The sequence below is a fragment of the Nannobrachium achirus genome, assembly GCF_963921795.1.
Source record: "Nannobrachium achirus genome assembly, chromosome: 23".
Classification (NCBI taxonomy): Eukaryota; Metazoa; Chordata; class Actinopteri; order Myctophiformes; family Myctophidae; genus Nannobrachium; species Nannobrachium achirus.
In genome coordinates, this window is record NC_137830.1 from 38,073,256 (window position 1) to 38,089,627 (window position 16,372).

Genomic DNA, 16,372 nt, shown 5'->3' on the forward strand with positions numbered 1-16,372 from the left:
TCCGCCGGTCCCATAGCTGGGAATACGAGCCAATGGACGGCGGTCACCATGGCAACGGGGGGCCAATGATAGAGTTATGGGCGGTTTTATTCCCTACACTCTACCGACATCTGCTCTGATTCCCTACACTCTACCGACATCTGCTCTGGCTATGAGTTGAAGTGGAGGCGAAATGGGCGTGGAAGTGGGATGCGGCTCTAAGAAAAATGTAATAGTAGATGCTAATGATGATGCGATTTCAGATCAATTGCTCCAGCCACTGAGGAGAAACGCTGTGACAGACAGACACTCACTCAGACAGACAGACATTAGGAAAATGATATGTTTGATATACGTATTTTATTAGTTAACACAACTTAGGCTACCACACTGAGAGAATGTGGCTCAGTACAAGAGTGGTATCGTGTTACTAAACTCAATAAATTAATAGTTTTATAATAATAATAACAATAATAATGAAAACGAAAGATTGGTAATAAAGCCTTTACCAATGGTCTCTGCTCTGTAGATGTGCATGTACTGTGTTGGCTGGTCCCAGTCACATGCAGCAACCGTTTGTACCACGGTCTGTGCCGCTGCCAACCATGATGCTTGGTTCTAGCTGAGAACAACTATCTACGGGTATGCTCATCTAATCAAGTTAGTGACTACTACGTTGGTGATGATTCCAACAGCCAAAATGAAGAGCATCCCAGCCAGGGTCAGACCCCTACGCAACACCAGAGCTCTGTAGCTGTGTGACTCCACCACTGTTATGACAGCCGATCTGTTCCCAACATCAGCCAGCTCCTGTGTATCTGTTTGTCCCTCGCAGGGCCCTGTATCTTCCAAATTACTCCCTGGAGAGACATGACAGTAGATATTACAACTTGTCAGTAGATCCTTCTCCGATTCATTCTCCAATGTTCTACTCTTGACTTTCAGAACATGAACAAAGACCCTTAAGCCCACAGATCTCTCACACTGACATGACAGATAGAATAAGGAAAACATGTTTAGACAAACACACTCTTACCTGTGTCTGTAGAGCTCCCATGCACTCCAGCTCTCATCAGTGCCTGGAAGGGAAATTGTTATTACCTTCCCAGAAAGGTTAGATCATAATTGGCATTTTTGATCCAATCAGAGAGTTCTAAATCTGCCTACTCACCTCTGCTGTGGCTTTCTTCCAGTTCATTTTGGTCAGATAAACCATTAGGCCGGAGCACTGGAAGAAAACACCGGTAAACATACCAGTCCACAGACCTGGAGAGGTTCAGAGTAATGCCTGTGTTGTTCATATTGTTTATGTCCAGAAAGGGAAATAATAGGTGCTCGGGACATTTGATGTCTTTCTAAAAGAGCAGCAGCTAATAATGATAATAATCAATGTTTTGTACACACAATTAAACTTCCAAAATAGCCTCATCACTGATTTATATTTCATGATGAACAGGTCTAAAATGCAGGGCAAATCTTGTAATCATGTGAATGTTAAGAAACAACAACAGTCCCTTTACCAATGTTTACCATTGTCATTGTAAACAGATTTAAAAAACTAACAAAATGCTAAACTGAGGTTTGTAATATTATTACTTATGTAATAATGGATTGCATTTTTAAAGAGCTTTTCCAAGTGCTCAAACCACTCAAACCCAACAGTTTAATTGTGCTTTAAGTCTCTAAACTTCTTCTTACCTTTGATCCCTAATTTGGCAGCAAACATCAGAGACACACCAATAGGAAAGGCCACACCATAATACCCGACCACATTAACGATGGCTCCAATTTTCTGCTTCCCAGCTCCTCTGATAATACCTGCTATGGAAGCCTAAAAACAAGTAAACAGAACAAAGACATGACATTAGCCTGGTTCCAGCCCATAGACCCCGCCCACTCTCAGAGTGGACTGTTGGGTCTGGAATCAGGCTAACATGACAGTATCAATAATCCATTAGAAATCTTTACAGAAAGTAGTTCACAGGCACTGCACTGTAGGTTCTATCATGTCAAGGTGAAATGCAGTGGCAGTGGCAAGAGATACTTACTGATAATGCATCTAACAGGAGGAATGGTGCATAGAAGGCCATAACTTCAGAAACCCGTGCTCTAATTTGTCTGTTGGAATTGAATAACGAAAATTCCATTTTAAAACTGTCAGACTGTAAGACAGCATTAAACCAAAATAACATACTTGCAATATAGTAAGTAAGTAAGTATTATTATTATATTTTACACAAGCAGGAAATCAGCTTGCCTGATGTTGTGGTTACAGTTTTGCCCACCACTATTCTCCGTCTCTCTCTTGCTGATAGAGATCTGGATATGTACCGGTATATGTATGTGTACAGTATATGTGTATGAGTGATTTGTCACTTGATGTCAACAGTGTAATACTAAAAACTAAAATCATCACCCAGACTGTTATGTGCATAACCCAAACCTTGATTAGATTACAGGTACTGTACTAATCAAGCTTCTGAGAACAAAGGCCACTCACCATGATCACTTGACCGAAGTTAATATGTAAAAGATGTAAGTTCACGGTATTCGTTTTCTATCATACAGTGATTGTTATAATATAATTCAAATGCACTGCTTCGTCTGGGTCAGGGGTAAGCAGAATTCACAATACAGTAATACACCAATGCGAAGATCACTACTCAACATTACTCAATACTCACTCATCATATGTAAAGACATAGGCGATATGGTCCTTTAGGCTCCCAATGACAACTGATAAGCACACAGAGACTGACCCTGGAAATGAGATAATGGAGTTTCACAATTACATCCTGATAGGACTGTAAAGTCCAATTATTATAGGCCAAATAACATCATTCAATAATCAAATCATTGTTAAATGAATTTCTAATAAAGATTTTCATTTAAAAAAAAGATAAATCAATTCTCTTCCTAAGGAAGTCCATAATATGGACATTGGACAGGATCCTGTAGTTAAAATAGTGATTTTTTTCACGTTTTCTTCCTCCCAAATATTTTGAAGATCAATTGTTCAGTACTTCATAATGTCATTTCTAAATCCATAACATTTTAATAATTTAACAACTAAACATAAATTATGGCAGAGGACATGGGTTAGAATGTGTAGTAACCTGCACAGAGCACAGTCATTTTGGCAGACAGTTTGGCCTGCTCTGTATTTCCTGCCCCCAGGGCATTGCCTACTCTCACACTGCCTGCAATAGCAAACCCTAGAGGAAACTAAAAACAAAAACCTTGCATTAACTTACAATTTAATTTCATACATAAACATGGTTCATATTATTTAATGAGTCTAGAATTTGTTATAGATGCCGTCTGCATAACAGATGGATTTACATACTTTTTCATGTAATAACTCACCATATAGCAAACATTTGCCAGTTCGAACACAACTGCCTGCGCTCCGAGTTCCACTTCGCTAATTAGGCCTGACCAAGAGAAATGGAGTTCAAATATAAGTTTATTTACAACCCTTTTTTTATTTTATTTTTACAAACATAATTTCCTGCTTCCTTAAGTACTGTATCATTCATGTACAGTGATACATAAGGACCGCAGGTCTACACTAGAAACGGAGGGGGAGAGAGATTTTTTCTGTTTGGTCCGTTTGATGTTCGTTCTTTCTCCCTGTCCGTGGGCTAGTGGACAACACCCAACCCGACATATTAAAACCGCTTGGGCGGGTCGTCACGCACAAACCGTAGACCAGGGGTATTCAACAAAATTGTCCAGTGGGCCACATTGACAGAAACCCAAGGGGCCGGGGGCCGCACTAACGTATCCACCCCCCCAGCTATTAATCTAATGAACACTTGAAACAACGGGCACAACCACATTTTCACTACTACATTTTCACAAACAAGCACATTTTCACCTAACTACATTGCAAAGAATACTTTTCAAGTAGAATACTTTTCATGTTAATGTGCTTAATTTCTGTTCAACAAGTTGACAACTGTACACATGCTTTCTTGTTTAAAACCTAGTGCTAACTACATCACACTAGTGATGGCCAACCTGGCTTTGATGCTATCTTTAGAGTAGATGTCAACCTTATTGACAGTGCACACACAATTGCCTTCTTTGATGCTAACGATGCTCAACGAGGATCAGGTGGGTCGCAGACACACACACTCCACTCTGCTGCAGTGCTCTGACTGGAGTCTCTTCACTTGAATATGATGGAATATGATTAGGGATTACTGTGATTATGGTAAGATGAAGCTCACGTTTCATATCGCGCAAACCATACCTATAACGTTCATTAGTCTCCACAAAGACTAATTTCAAAATTGCTCCAGGGGCCACAAGGAAGGTCCCCGCGGGCCGCATTTGGCCCGCGGGCCGCCAGTTGAATACCCATGCCGTAGACGAACTAAGCATGTCGACGTAATTACTGCACGTACTCTCTCACCCAAAACGTACACAAAATCAAACATACGGAACTATAAACGGCCCTTTACCTGCCAGAAAGCCTCCAATCTCATAAGTCCACCATTCCACACACAGCATGAGCATGCTGGGAATGGCCAGGCGGATGAACCCACCCCAGTCCTGCAAGCACTCTTTAGACCAGCCTAGAATAGATAATCAATTGGTCAATTAGTTTATTAACCACTTGAAGTTATTGAGACATCCCTATTCTGGGGGGAACAATCCCCAAAAATAGCCAATTTATGGCATCGCAACCCAACACGTTGTGAGCTTTTAGATGGGCTATTTTGTCTGAAGAGATAAATAATAAATCCCCAAATAGCGGCTTTAGAAAACTCAGCCAAGAATAGGGCCAGTGTAGATTGGAAAAAGACCACACCAAGTACAGTGTAACTCAGTTAGGGAGTGTGCATGCAGTTTCAGGCCAATCAGCCCAGATTAGCTGCTCACAGACAGACGGATGGACGTGAGTGAAAACATAATCTACGGCCTGGTGGAGACGATATAAAACATCGATCAGTACAGTACAAGCTGCAGATTTTGGGACTCATAGTCAATGTACGGTAGAACATTGAGTTGAAAAACTCCAAATAGTATTAACACAGTGGAATCACCTAAAGAGAAGTATTCAAGGGGACCTTCATCACTTGTTATGTAAATCTTACAATTAGAATGAGAAAATCAGACACATTTCCTAAATGCATTCTGGGTGCCAAGTGCTTGTGCAGGAAGATTACCACCACCAGCCCATGTAAAACTTGCTGAATTGGAACATTTATGTATTGAGGATATTTTCCATTTCCTTATAATGGTACAAAAGAATTTACATAGTACATCCTGTAATTAATTTAGTAAAACAATCATGAAAATGTTTTACTTACCATCCCAGGTGGTCTTATGAAGTCCTTTCCATATAATATATGCATATAGTAATAGCGCCAAGGCAAACTGGGAGACAGTGTTGGCAGCAGCAGACCCTCTGTTAATGGTATTTAATAGCATTACATGTAGCCATCATCCATAAATATGAGGAAATATATGAGGGTGGTCATCATTTACAAAGTGATACTCACGCTACCCCCAGATTGAGTGCATATAGAAAGATGTAATTGATGAGAGCATTCATAAGATTAACCACAACTCCTGTGATAACCTGTGGCCATATGATGCCCTGAAACAAAGGGATATACAACTCAGTTGAAACATTATTCTAATGCCCTGGACAGAGCAAAACATACACATTAAAATCAAGAGAATTCCTTTAAATCACAGAGTCTACAAAATAACCTGAATCCTCATAAGAAGAGAATATTGTCAGAAATAGTGTCATATCCTGGAATAAATTCCTTACCAAAAAATGTCTTCACCAATGTGTTTGTAAAGTCACGGTGTCTTGTAACACATCCCACAAAGACTGAAATTCAGTTTCCCTAGGAGAATCAGTTACAGCTGATGGAAGTTGGAGTCCCATTAAATTAACTATACAGGATAAAACACACCAAAATAAATATGCTTTAAAGCTATACTATGTAACTTTTTAAATAAAACAAATCTTAAAATTGTCCTAATTATTAAATCGCTAAAGTTTTAGAACACCCACTCTGTTCATTTCAGCTCCCAAAGCCTTTTCTTTATATGTGTTCTACTGCTGGTGGCCGTGACCGGGGCTGTTTTTCCCGGCAAAATTACGTCATATGCATCATTCTGTACACGTGTCTCCCTACCGGCCAATCAAAGCCCAGATCATACACTGCCGAGCTCTTCAGGAAGTACACTGCAGTGTTTACACTGGGCTAGGAGTTTAGCATGTAGCTCCCCAACCGAGGCTCGTAGAGGGACACAAAAGACCTCTATGGATAGGTCTCGGCTCGGCGAGGCGGACGCGGTGGTCTGAAGGCCCGGTCCGCGGCGAAAAACGGCCGAAAAAAGCAGACGCGACCGCGGTTTGCTATAACGCTACTGACCACTAGTTGAGCAACTTACACAGTATAGCTTTAAGTAGCATGTGAGGGGTCAAACTAGGGTTTTTTAATGATTCTGAATCCATTTCAAGCATTTGTTTTGCACGGAAAACATTCCTTGGGGTCAAGGCGGCTCCCACAAAACTTTGAAAAGTGATGACTCATCACTAAACAATAATTGTATGGGGGCTGTTTCTACCCCAAGGAATGTTTTTTGTGCAAAACAAATGCTTACAATGGATTCAGAATCATTAAAAACCCCTAGTTTGACCCCTCACATGCTACTTAAAGCATATTTATTTTGGTGTGTTTCATCCTGTATGGTTAATTTAATGGGACTCCAACTTTCATCAGCTGTAACGGATTCTCCTAGGGAAACTGAATTTCAGTCTTTGTGGGATGTGTTACTAGACACCTTTACAAACACATTGGTGAAGAAATTTTTTGGTAAGGAATTTATTCCAGAACTTTTTACAGTTGGTGCGTTCGGAAATACGCACTAAACGCACTGGTGTGCCATGTTGTCGTTCGTTTATTCGGTGCACTTGGTGCGTTGTCGTTCGGAAATCCAGTGCGCGGCGCACTGGTGTGTTGAGTGCACGCACTCACCAACCCTACTCAGAAGATGGGGTTTGGCGGTGTGGTAGTGTGGTGCGGTGTTCTGATTGGTTGGTTTTCATGTGTCTCGAATGCTTCTCAGCTGTGAACAATGGAGGAAATAACGCAAAATACAGCACTTGCAGCTTAATTGGTCGTTTGGGCTTGATAGTTTCACACACATCAACATGTAAATTAACAGCAGGTATGACAATGTTGTGAATTAGACCTACATCTCCTAATAGCAACGTTACGTTAGCATACTCAGCAACTGCTGCTTTTCAGAAAGTTTACCTTCAGAGTTCAGAGTGAAAAAGCACACAGCTGCCTGTTAAAACTGGTAGTTCGTAAATAAGCCACACTGAACGCACTCTCCAAAGTCATGCCCACTGCACTCACTACACTGAGCACACACCCAGTGCGGGTTTCCAAACGCACCCAGTATTCCCTTCTTATCAAGAGTTGTTGGACTGAACAGTTCATCTGTATCACATCATCACATACAGTATTATATGTTACATGGTACACCTACAGACTCTGGTATCTGAATGTGGGAGAGATTTTGTCAACCTTCATTGATTTACATCATTGAAAGTTTAAACCAGTGAGTGCCCTTTAATACACAGATACAACTACTTACCTGATTCTGTAGATATTTTGTCTCCAAGGAATAAAGAAAGGTGGCCTGTAAAAAGTCTAAATTAAATTAACTTGTTTAACTGGGTGTATTCACGGTCAACTTTATTGTATAATAATGCTGTTATTTGTAGTTAGTCATTATATATGCATTATGGATGATTATTTATGAAGAATATCATTCTGTACAGTATATATTGTTGAATTTGGTGCCCAGCTCTACTTTGATACTTTCTGTTTAATCAATTGTTTGCAGACTAGCACATGTGCAACGATACTTACAGGTAGTGCTGGCATGAAGATCTTCACATACAACTGAGACACCCTAAGAAAGACAAAGCCTGTCAGGACGATCAAGATCAATAGTGATATATAAGGCAGCACTTCATACATAGAAAACATATTACATGAAAAACACAAGTAATTTCAGCTGGAGTATACTAGTAAGACACCTGAGGGTGGAATGCGACCTCAGGGTGACATGCGACCTCGCCCTAAAGGGCGAGGTCGCGCCAATTCTTGACTATCTGGCCAACCACAGCGTTTCTCTGACGATTCTAGTTGTTATCATTCTGGGGGGAGTTTGTTCATGTTTTTGTGAGGGTATCAACCCTAGGAGACACGGGGAGAACATGCAAACTCCACACAGAAAGGCCCTATCGCCAACCCCACCTAGGGTGTGAGCGATAGGGCCTAAACATGGAGATGTGGAGAACACTATATATGGAGATAGTCCAGTCCATCATGTCATATGGGACTACCGTCATAGACAGTAGCCATTGTTAGGCCGGAGTCAATGGCTGTCTGTCTGTCTGACTGTCTGTACAGGAAGTGATGTCACATGACATACTTTTTATGCCCATATATGAGTCATTCTGTACCACATCTCCATGTTTAGGCCAAACAGGTTCGCTCCATTTCTCCATGTATAGGTCCAAATGACCAACGTCGAGCTTGACAAGGAGGATACCGCACATTGTACCTCATCCACCATTTCTTCTCTCTCCTTTTGGTATCTTTATCCTCCTCCTCCTTTTTTTCTTTTTTATTCTTCTCTTTTTTTCACAGCCGCCCCCATATTTACTTTAGAAAATATATATTAAATTCTAAGAACGTTTCGAGTACCAGTTTGATACAAGAGCGAATAAGCGCTACAATTCTGGAATCCTGTGCGTCGACTTAAAGTCGGATCCAGGCCTACCACCTCCTTTTCTTTTCTGAGACACATTGTACCTCATCCACCCTTTCTTCTCTCTCCTTTTGGTATCTTTATCCTCCTCCTCCTTTTTTTGTCTTTCTTAGTCTTGTGTATCCTTCTCTTTTGGCTACTGTCTATGACGGTAGTCCCATATGACATGATGGACTGGACTATCTCCATATATAGTGTTATCCACATTTCGTGTAGCCGCCCCGTACAGGAAGTGATGTCACAACTCGCTGACATCACACTGACATCACAGGGGTACGGAAGGACACTCAAGCGACACGGTTCTTCAGAGTATATGCGACCTTCGGTCGCAATCAACAACTCTACAAGCCTGACCTGGCCACTTCTGGATTTTGTCTGACAGCCAAGAGAATAGACTCTGTGTTTATTAGGACAGCCCAACAAGGACAACATGCCAGCATCAGAATCAGGATAGCCCTCTGAAGAATGCCACCAACTCTCATGAGATTACCACTCCCATAGGTCTGCAGGCACAGAAAAGAATAGAAACTTTTCAGTATTTAAAAGGTAAGTACTCTAGAAACATAATGATTAAGGTTCATAGACAGTGACTGTGTGTGTGTGTGTGTGTGTGTGTGTGTGTGTGTGTGTGTGTGTGTGTGTGTGTGTGTGTGTGTGTGTGTGTGTGTGTGTGTGTGAGAGAGAGAGAGAGAGAGAGAGAGAGAGAGAGAGAGAGAGAGAGAGAGAGAGTCTTGCTGATGCTTTTGGAGAAGCGTTCTTACCTGAGATATTAATGTATCACATGCTAATGCTAGACCAGCTCCAATTGATACACCTGTAACATTAATAACCTGGTGAAATGAAGCAAAAATCATTGCCGCACTTTGGCACTCGCCCTCCCTCGTGTTCTAGAGCTGTATGTGACAAATAAATGTTGAATTGAATTGAATAGTTAAAATAATCTATTTTTAAGGTTACCAGTACTACTTACAGCTATAGCCAGAGTCACTCCTGCCAGCTCTGTCTTCCCCAAATGGCCACAGAACACAGTACTGATGAAACTCACAGCAAACATCATAAGCTGGGCCATAAACTAACGAGAAAAGACAACAATTAGCGAGCCCATGTCTTTAATGAAGACAGGCTAAATGCCTATACTAAATACGTTAATTACGTATACGTTGTTTCCGGTTGACTTACCGCTGGACAGGCCAATTTTGCAAGTTCAATTAATTCCGTCTTGGCGCCGACAGGAATCTTTTGACGAATTTGTCTCAAACAACCTCCACAAATACGTGATATGTCAGATGAACTGTCATTCCCATTTACTGTAGTATTCTCCATAATTTCTATAGCCTATACTGCTGGCAGCTAACCGGCGAAGCTGACAAAGATGGCCATAAAATGCTTTTTTACAAGTGGAATTGAATATTGACCTGGGGCCAAGGTGCAGTTGCATACAGCTGAGCTGACCACACACACGGTAGAACTTAGAAGTGCACACACTGTAGGCAGTCCAGAGCCATGGCCATGGTTAGGTTACTTATTGTACTTCTATGTTATTGGTCACAAATTAGCAGCCTCTGCTAAAGTAGGTGTTTTTAGCCAGGATATGGGATTCATTATCGGGGGCAATTGTCACACAGTGACCGGGGGAAATTGTAACAATGTATTACAATGCAACAGTGCTTAATTTGTCAATGAATAGGTGCCGGATCCCAGGCTGTGTGTGTGTGTGTGTGTGTGTGTGTGTGTGTGTGTGTGTGTGTGTGTGTGTGTGTAAACTTTCATATCTTTTTTACCTAAATTTACACACCCAGTATAACATTAACAGCAACATTTGGCCCATCAGAACACTGGTAGTCAATCTATCAATTTGGAATGATCAATCTGAATAACTGTTGTATTAAAAATATATATCTTATTGTTAACAAAATTCTACATGACACCATGTATGTGTGTGTATAGTAGATTGTCTAATGTGTGTCACTGTCACCTATGAAGCACCACACCAGAAACATTACCTGAAATTGAACAAAAACATGAAAATGTAAAGTAAAGAGAAATGCTGCAGCCAATTTGGAAAGATGAAAACATAAATGACCAAACACCACTATTTTGATTGACAGAGAAGGTCCTGGATCCAATCAAATAGGTGCCGCAGGCAGCGCTACACCCCTGGGAGATGGATTGCTGAGGTGGAGTGCAACACCTACCATCAGCTCCCAGTACGTACTGTATTAGACGACTTGCCACACCCAAGCTGCGCAAGTCATACACTGAGTGGATCGGTACCACCTGGCATCTAACCCATGACCTTGTGGTCCGAAGGCTAGTGCTCTACTGACTGAGCTACCCGTTGTGGAAGCACAATTGTCTATTTACAGTGGTTCTCAAACTTTTTCACGTTAAGGATCCCGAAATTGATGTGTTAGGCCTTGGACCCCCATCTGAAAAAAAAAATGCCTTTTTTTTTTTTTTTTTTTTACATTAACCTCTTGAACCCTAAAAAATCTTATGCTGTGGAGAACATATAAGCAGACAATGTGGGATTTGGGGGGAAAAAGAGCAGACCAAGTACATAAGTCAAGTTTACTAAGCAGTACTGAGGGTTTGAGTGGTTAAATGTCTGAAAATACAAATTAACATGAATCCAACATATTAATAGAAAAGATGTGTAAACTAGAAGCAGTGCTCTTCCGAGCACAGGTCTCCACCAGGCCACACAAATCGGCCTGTTATAGCGCCACCATGAGGCTGATTTAAAAAATGTGGGGCAGAGGTTCTGAATTAGCATCCAGGGAGTGTGTGTGCTCAGTTTGGCAGCGATCGGGCCAACGGCGCCGGAGATTAGCTGGTAACAACCAGGCCACACAAATCGGCCTGTTATAGCGCCACCATGAGGCTGATTTGAAAAATGTGGGGCAGAGGTTCTAGATTGGCATCCAGGGAGTGTGTGTGCTCAGTTTGGCAGCGATCGGGCCAACGGTGACTGAGATTAGCTGTTCACAAACTGCGAGGACGCACGGACGCACGGACGCACGCACGCACGGACGCACGGACGGACGGACGGACGGACGGACGGAGGGGAAAACATACTCTCCCTCAGCCTTCGGCTGGTGGAGACAACAAGAACCCAAAATGATACATTTTACACAACACTAATGATAGTGCTGTCTATGGATCTATAAATGATGAATCTGTAACACAATTTGTTCAATATAGTGGGGGTCCCTCCTTCATCTCTCTCCCAGCTAACAGGTCCTTGGCCTGAAACATGTGGAGGACCCCTGATTTTATAGGCAGATTAAAGGACCATTTCAACCATTTTCAACCTAAGGTATGTTCATATAAATAGGTCCTCACTCATGCGCGTAAGATGGCACCAGAAAGCATCTCTGGACAGTTCAGAAACCTGCCTACCACCAGTGGCATTATTAATCGGTAGGCCAATTCTTATATATATATGCATGACTTCTACAGTATGTCATTTTCCAGGAAGAGAAAGGCTGTGGTTTCTATTTGTGTGTAATCTCCATCGGTGATGTCTTTGGAAGGCAGGTGTCTGAACTGTCCACAGGCCACCAATGAGACCAAGAATGAGTAGACATGAATTGTGCCATCTTATAATGAGCATTAGTAATTATACAAAGATAAGGTTGAAAATGGTTTAAGTGATCCTTTAAGTAGAGGGGAATGGGGATTGGTGCTCTGGTGGGTTTGTGGTTGGCATTTGCTTTGCCCCATTGTGTTCTTGAGGGATCTTTTTCAAAATCGATTTCAAAATATATAGTAGGCTATACACTGCCAATAGAGGGTGCTGCTGCCACTGAATGGATTGCATTTCATCATGACATAAAAATGTTGCCTTTTAAAATATAAATGTAATCCAAATAATGGTATAGTAATAACATTCATTTTAATATCATTAACCTTATTGTGCCATTCTTCTCTATAGCATTTAGCCTACCTTATTCTATTTAATATCATGGTTACTTATCCAACATAATTTAACGCCACACGTTGAACAGTTCCACATGTACCTAACGTCAGTGCCAGGTCTATAAATTCGTAGTTTTTGGCTCTTTACAAACTGAAATATCCTGTCCTGAACTTTGCAGAATTTTCTTCCTTCCAGTCTTGTCTTGCGATGAGCCCTGCTTGAGCATACTAGATGCATTTGAGGTTGATCATGTTTACAGTAGGCTAGCTAGTCTGACATTTTGTTCACATTTTAAACCAGGGGTCTTGAACGTTCAGGCCAAGGACCCCTTAGTTGAGCGAGAGATGAAGCAGGGACCCCCACAATCGTTCATAGATTCCATATATGGTTTAATTGTTTGACAGCACAATCATTAGTTTTTTGGATCTGACTAAAAAGGATATTTTCTTTTTTTCTTTCTATCACATAAAGATTTGGAGGACCCCCTGTTGAAGACTCTTGTTTTAAACGGTAAAATCCTGTTAATTTAACTGAGTGTACATAATAGTACCAAATGGTTCCATGTGTACACACACACAGCCCCTCTTAAAATCTCAAAAGATACATCAATCAAAACACATGCCACAGTAAAAGTTTATTAAAATGTAATCATCTAGATGAAGAAGGGACACAACCAACAGAATCAACATTCATACCGTGACTGAAGAGATTTTCTTAAAGTGCCAAACACTCTGAATATACATGTATGTATGTACACACATCACATAGAAAACTAGAATAGAATTTATGAGACAAAAACAAAACATTTGAAACCACATACAGTACAAAGAAAATCTATGATAGTTAAATTCCACACTAAGATTATACCTAAATTATGTTCTGTTAAGAGGCATTGGATCAGTAGTAGTTGTTAATCCGTGACTTGACCGACCGTTAGCGATCAAATTCACGAGTGCTTGTGTAGGCTGTGCAATATTAATCGTTTAAAAACATCAAAACCGACCCCTTAACAATACATTCTAATGCCACACAGAAACCAGAACAATTTCTGATGAAGGCACGTGAGGGGAGAACATTCTAAACAGTGCTTTATCTTAGTGCTTCTCAAACTTTTAAATTCCAAGGTCTTCCCTTAACTCTGACCGTGTACAAATGGAACCAAATGGACCCGTTATGGTCCATTTGGTTCCATTTGTACACGGTCAGAATTACAGATTTGTAAAGGTCAATTTTGAAACCCCTGTAAAAAGGAACACAGAGTCCCTGATATCCAGTTTGAGAACCACTGCTTTATCTGACTCCTAAATATGACTTTATATTATATGGAGTATACAAAATACAATAATTCAGATTCTCATTGCGGAATAGAAACTGTAACACTTGTTCCAGTAGTGTTGCCCTCTGCCCAACATTTCAAGGCTTTGGATTCAGTAACCTGCTTTAGGATAGGGCCCCAAAGCCTTATACTCTCAGTTTGGGATTTCTTCATGGATAAAAAGCTGTATTTTCTAAGTATTTTCATAGCAGTTAAATCTAAGCATGCATGCCCCCATAATCATTAAATCATGGCTGTTTCTTGACATAGTTCAGAACTAAAAAATCACTTCCAATAGGATTTGAAGATAATTTTAAGTAACAGAAACATAAAATAAAAGGCTCACTTATTGTAAATGCAATTTATAATCAATCAATCAGCGCTCTTTCTTTAGCCTCAAGATCCATTGAAAATATACAGCATAAACACAATACCACCAATTAAAAAAAAGAAAAAAAAACAAAAAACGGAACCAATATAACCATATAAGAGCATAGCAAATACATTTGATCTATTTGAGAAGTGTAAACATTTAAGATGAAAGAACCAGCCTGCTGGTTAGAGTTTCACTAGTTAACCTCCTTATCTCATTTGGAAATATGGGTCCTCTCTTTTATTTTTGAAACGAGTCTTCTTGTTGAGGGCATTGTTTTTTGTAACCTTGGCCTTGTTGGTGCTCGTTTTTTGGGGCACGGGAGCTTTAGTTTCAGCTGAGTCCGGTTTCAGAGTCCCCTTCCCAGGATTAGGTGGATTAGTGGCCACTTGTTTCTGCCCCAGCCTCTGAGTTGTGGCTGTTGCTTTCTGGTTGGGCTGGTTGGACGCAGGCCCAGCGGGCAACCCGGGGACCCGCCCCCGAGCAGCGGCACTGCGTGGAGAGACTTTGACGGCCCTGGCTGGGGCCTGTCCCTTGCCTTTGGATATGGCTTCTTTGCTCTTGGGGAGCGGGGAGGTGGATTTGGGCAGGGCTGTGAAGTTAGTCCTCTGCTGGTTTGGTGTGGCTACACTAGGAGTTGGTGTAGTTCCTCTGGACGTTGGTGTGGCCTCTCTGGGAGTTTGTGCGGCTCCTCTGAGAGTTGGTGTTTTTCCTCTAGATGTTGGCGTGTTTCCTCTGGGAGTTGGTGTCGCTCCTCTAGATGTTGGCGTTTTTCCTCTAGATGTTGGCGTGTTTCCTCTGAGAGTTGGTGTCGCTCCTCTAGATGTTGGTGTGCCTGCTCTGGAAGTTTGTGTGGTTCCTCTCGGAGTTGGTGTGGTTCCTCTAGAAGTTGGTGTTGCTCCTCTCGGAGTTGGTGTGGCTGCTCTAGATGTTGGTGTCTCTCCTCTCGGAGTAGGTGTGGTTCCTCTGGGAGCTGGTGTGGCTCCTCTGGGAGGTTTGGCTGCCGTCCGCGCTGATATACGCGTACGCCTGGCTGCTTCCAGGCGGAGGCGCGAAGCCGGGGAACCAGGGCGTCTGGCAGCCAGACGAGAGCGCTGGCTGGCACTCGTCAGTGGACGGCTGTCTTTCGGAGAGGGCACCCGTGCCGGGGCGGTGGCAGGCCGAGGCACGGAGGCAGCGGTGGGACTGGAGGGTTTAGGACATTTACAGGACGGCTCAGGGCACACAGGGCTCCTGGGCTGCGAAGGAACACCTTGGGGTGAGGGCCTGAGCTTCAGTTTGGAAGTGGCCGAGGGCGCAGTCGCCGAGAAAGGAGCCGGGGATGGAGTTAGGGCTCTGCGCTGGATCTGCCCAGCCTGAGAGCTAGGGCTCTGCTTTGAAGAGCAGCCTACCGGTGTGGAGGGTAGAGAGGCAGAGGCTTTTGTGGAGAGGGGCAAAGGGAGCTGGGTGGGCTTCCTGGGCGAGGAGGGCATCATCTGGAGGGTCTTCTTTGGGGGAGCAGCTTTTCTGTGCAAAGTGGGTGTGCAGGCTGGAGACGGGGTGTAGGATCGACATGTTTGCCCGGCCGCCGTCACAGCTGGGGGCTTGCAGGCTGGGATGGAGGAAGAGGAGGAAGAGGACGATGACGAGGAGGACGAATCGGAGGAGACGAGGCTGTCGACAGCGGCGAGGGGGTCCATTTCGGGAGGCGGCGGTGGGGCTGCGGTGCTGAGGTGACCGCCCACACCAGGAGGGCCTTTCTGAAAAGCCAGGATCTTCTGTTCCAGCGTGGTGAACTGGAGCACACGCATGGGGTCATACTTGTGTAGGAAACCCTGCAGCGTGTCCCAGCCACCCCCCACACGCACCATCACATGCTTCCCATGTAGCATCTAGAGATGGACAGCAAGAGACAATCTGTTAGTACAGCTAGAAATAGTTTTTCCTTTTGACATCAAATAATCTAAACATTTTACTGCCC

At 42.6% G+C, this 16,372-nt stretch overlaps 2 protein-coding genes across 4 annotated transcripts in view; both read right to left on the minus strand.

Moving 5' to 3' along the window:
* Positions 1 to 340: 340 nt before the first annotated feature.
* Positions 341 to 10,211, minus strand: LOC308309100 (multidrug and toxin extrusion protein 1-like). Of its 2 annotated transcripts, none has more exons than XM_080754570.1 (17): positions 9,982 to 10,211; positions 9,773 to 9,874; positions 9,564 to 9,632; positions 9,157 to 9,305; positions 7,896 to 7,938; positions 7,618 to 7,662; positions 5,493 to 5,590; positions 5,301 to 5,398; positions 4,449 to 4,562; positions 3,346 to 3,413; positions 3,096 to 3,204; positions 2,664 to 2,739; positions 2,028 to 2,097; positions 1,678 to 1,810; positions 1,151 to 1,245; positions 1,016 to 1,058; positions 341 to 839 (listed from the first exon to the last, which is right to left on the minus strand). In XM_080754570.1, exons 1-17 carry the CDS (start codon positions 10,123 to 10,125, stop codon positions 628 to 630), a joined length of 1,668 nt encoding a protein of 555 aa, XP_080610696.1. In that variant the 5' UTR covers positions 10,126 to 10,211; the 3' UTR covers positions 341 to 627. The 2 variants fall into 2 exon arrangements, with proteins under 2 accessions (XP_080610696.1, XP_080610697.1); XM_080754571.1 differs by having other exon boundaries at positions 702 to 839; positions 1,151 to 1,207.
* A 3,730-nt stretch (positions 10,212 to 13,941) lies between these two features.
* gas2l3 (growth arrest-specific 2 like 3) overlaps positions 13,942 to 16,372 on the minus strand; it is a 30,712-nt gene continuing 28,281 nt past the window's right edge. For both annotated transcript variants that reach the window (XM_080754704.1, XM_080754705.1), the window contains exon 9: positions 13,942 to 16,283. In XM_080754704.1, the coding sequence (XP_080610830.1) occupies positions 14,622 to 16,283 (1,662 nt within the window). In that variant the 3' untranslated portion in view covers positions 13,942 to 14,621. The remainder of the gene's footprint in view (positions 16,284 to 16,372) is intronic.

Excerpts from the sequence above, each read along its gene's own strand:
- LOC308309100 (XM_080754570.1), bottom strand. The coding sequence starts at position 10,125 with ATGGAGAATACTACAGTAAATGGGAATGACAGTTCATCTGACATATCA. Across the intron at positions 4,563-5,300 it reads TCATAAGACCACCTGGGATG|GCTGGTCTAAAGAGTGCTTG; the intron begins GTAAGTAAAACA and ends TATCTATTCTAG. Across the intron at positions 3,205-3,345 it reads TGGCAAATGTTTGCTATATG|TTTCCTCTAGGGTTTGCTAT; the intron begins GTGAGTTATTAC and ends TTTTGTTTTTAG.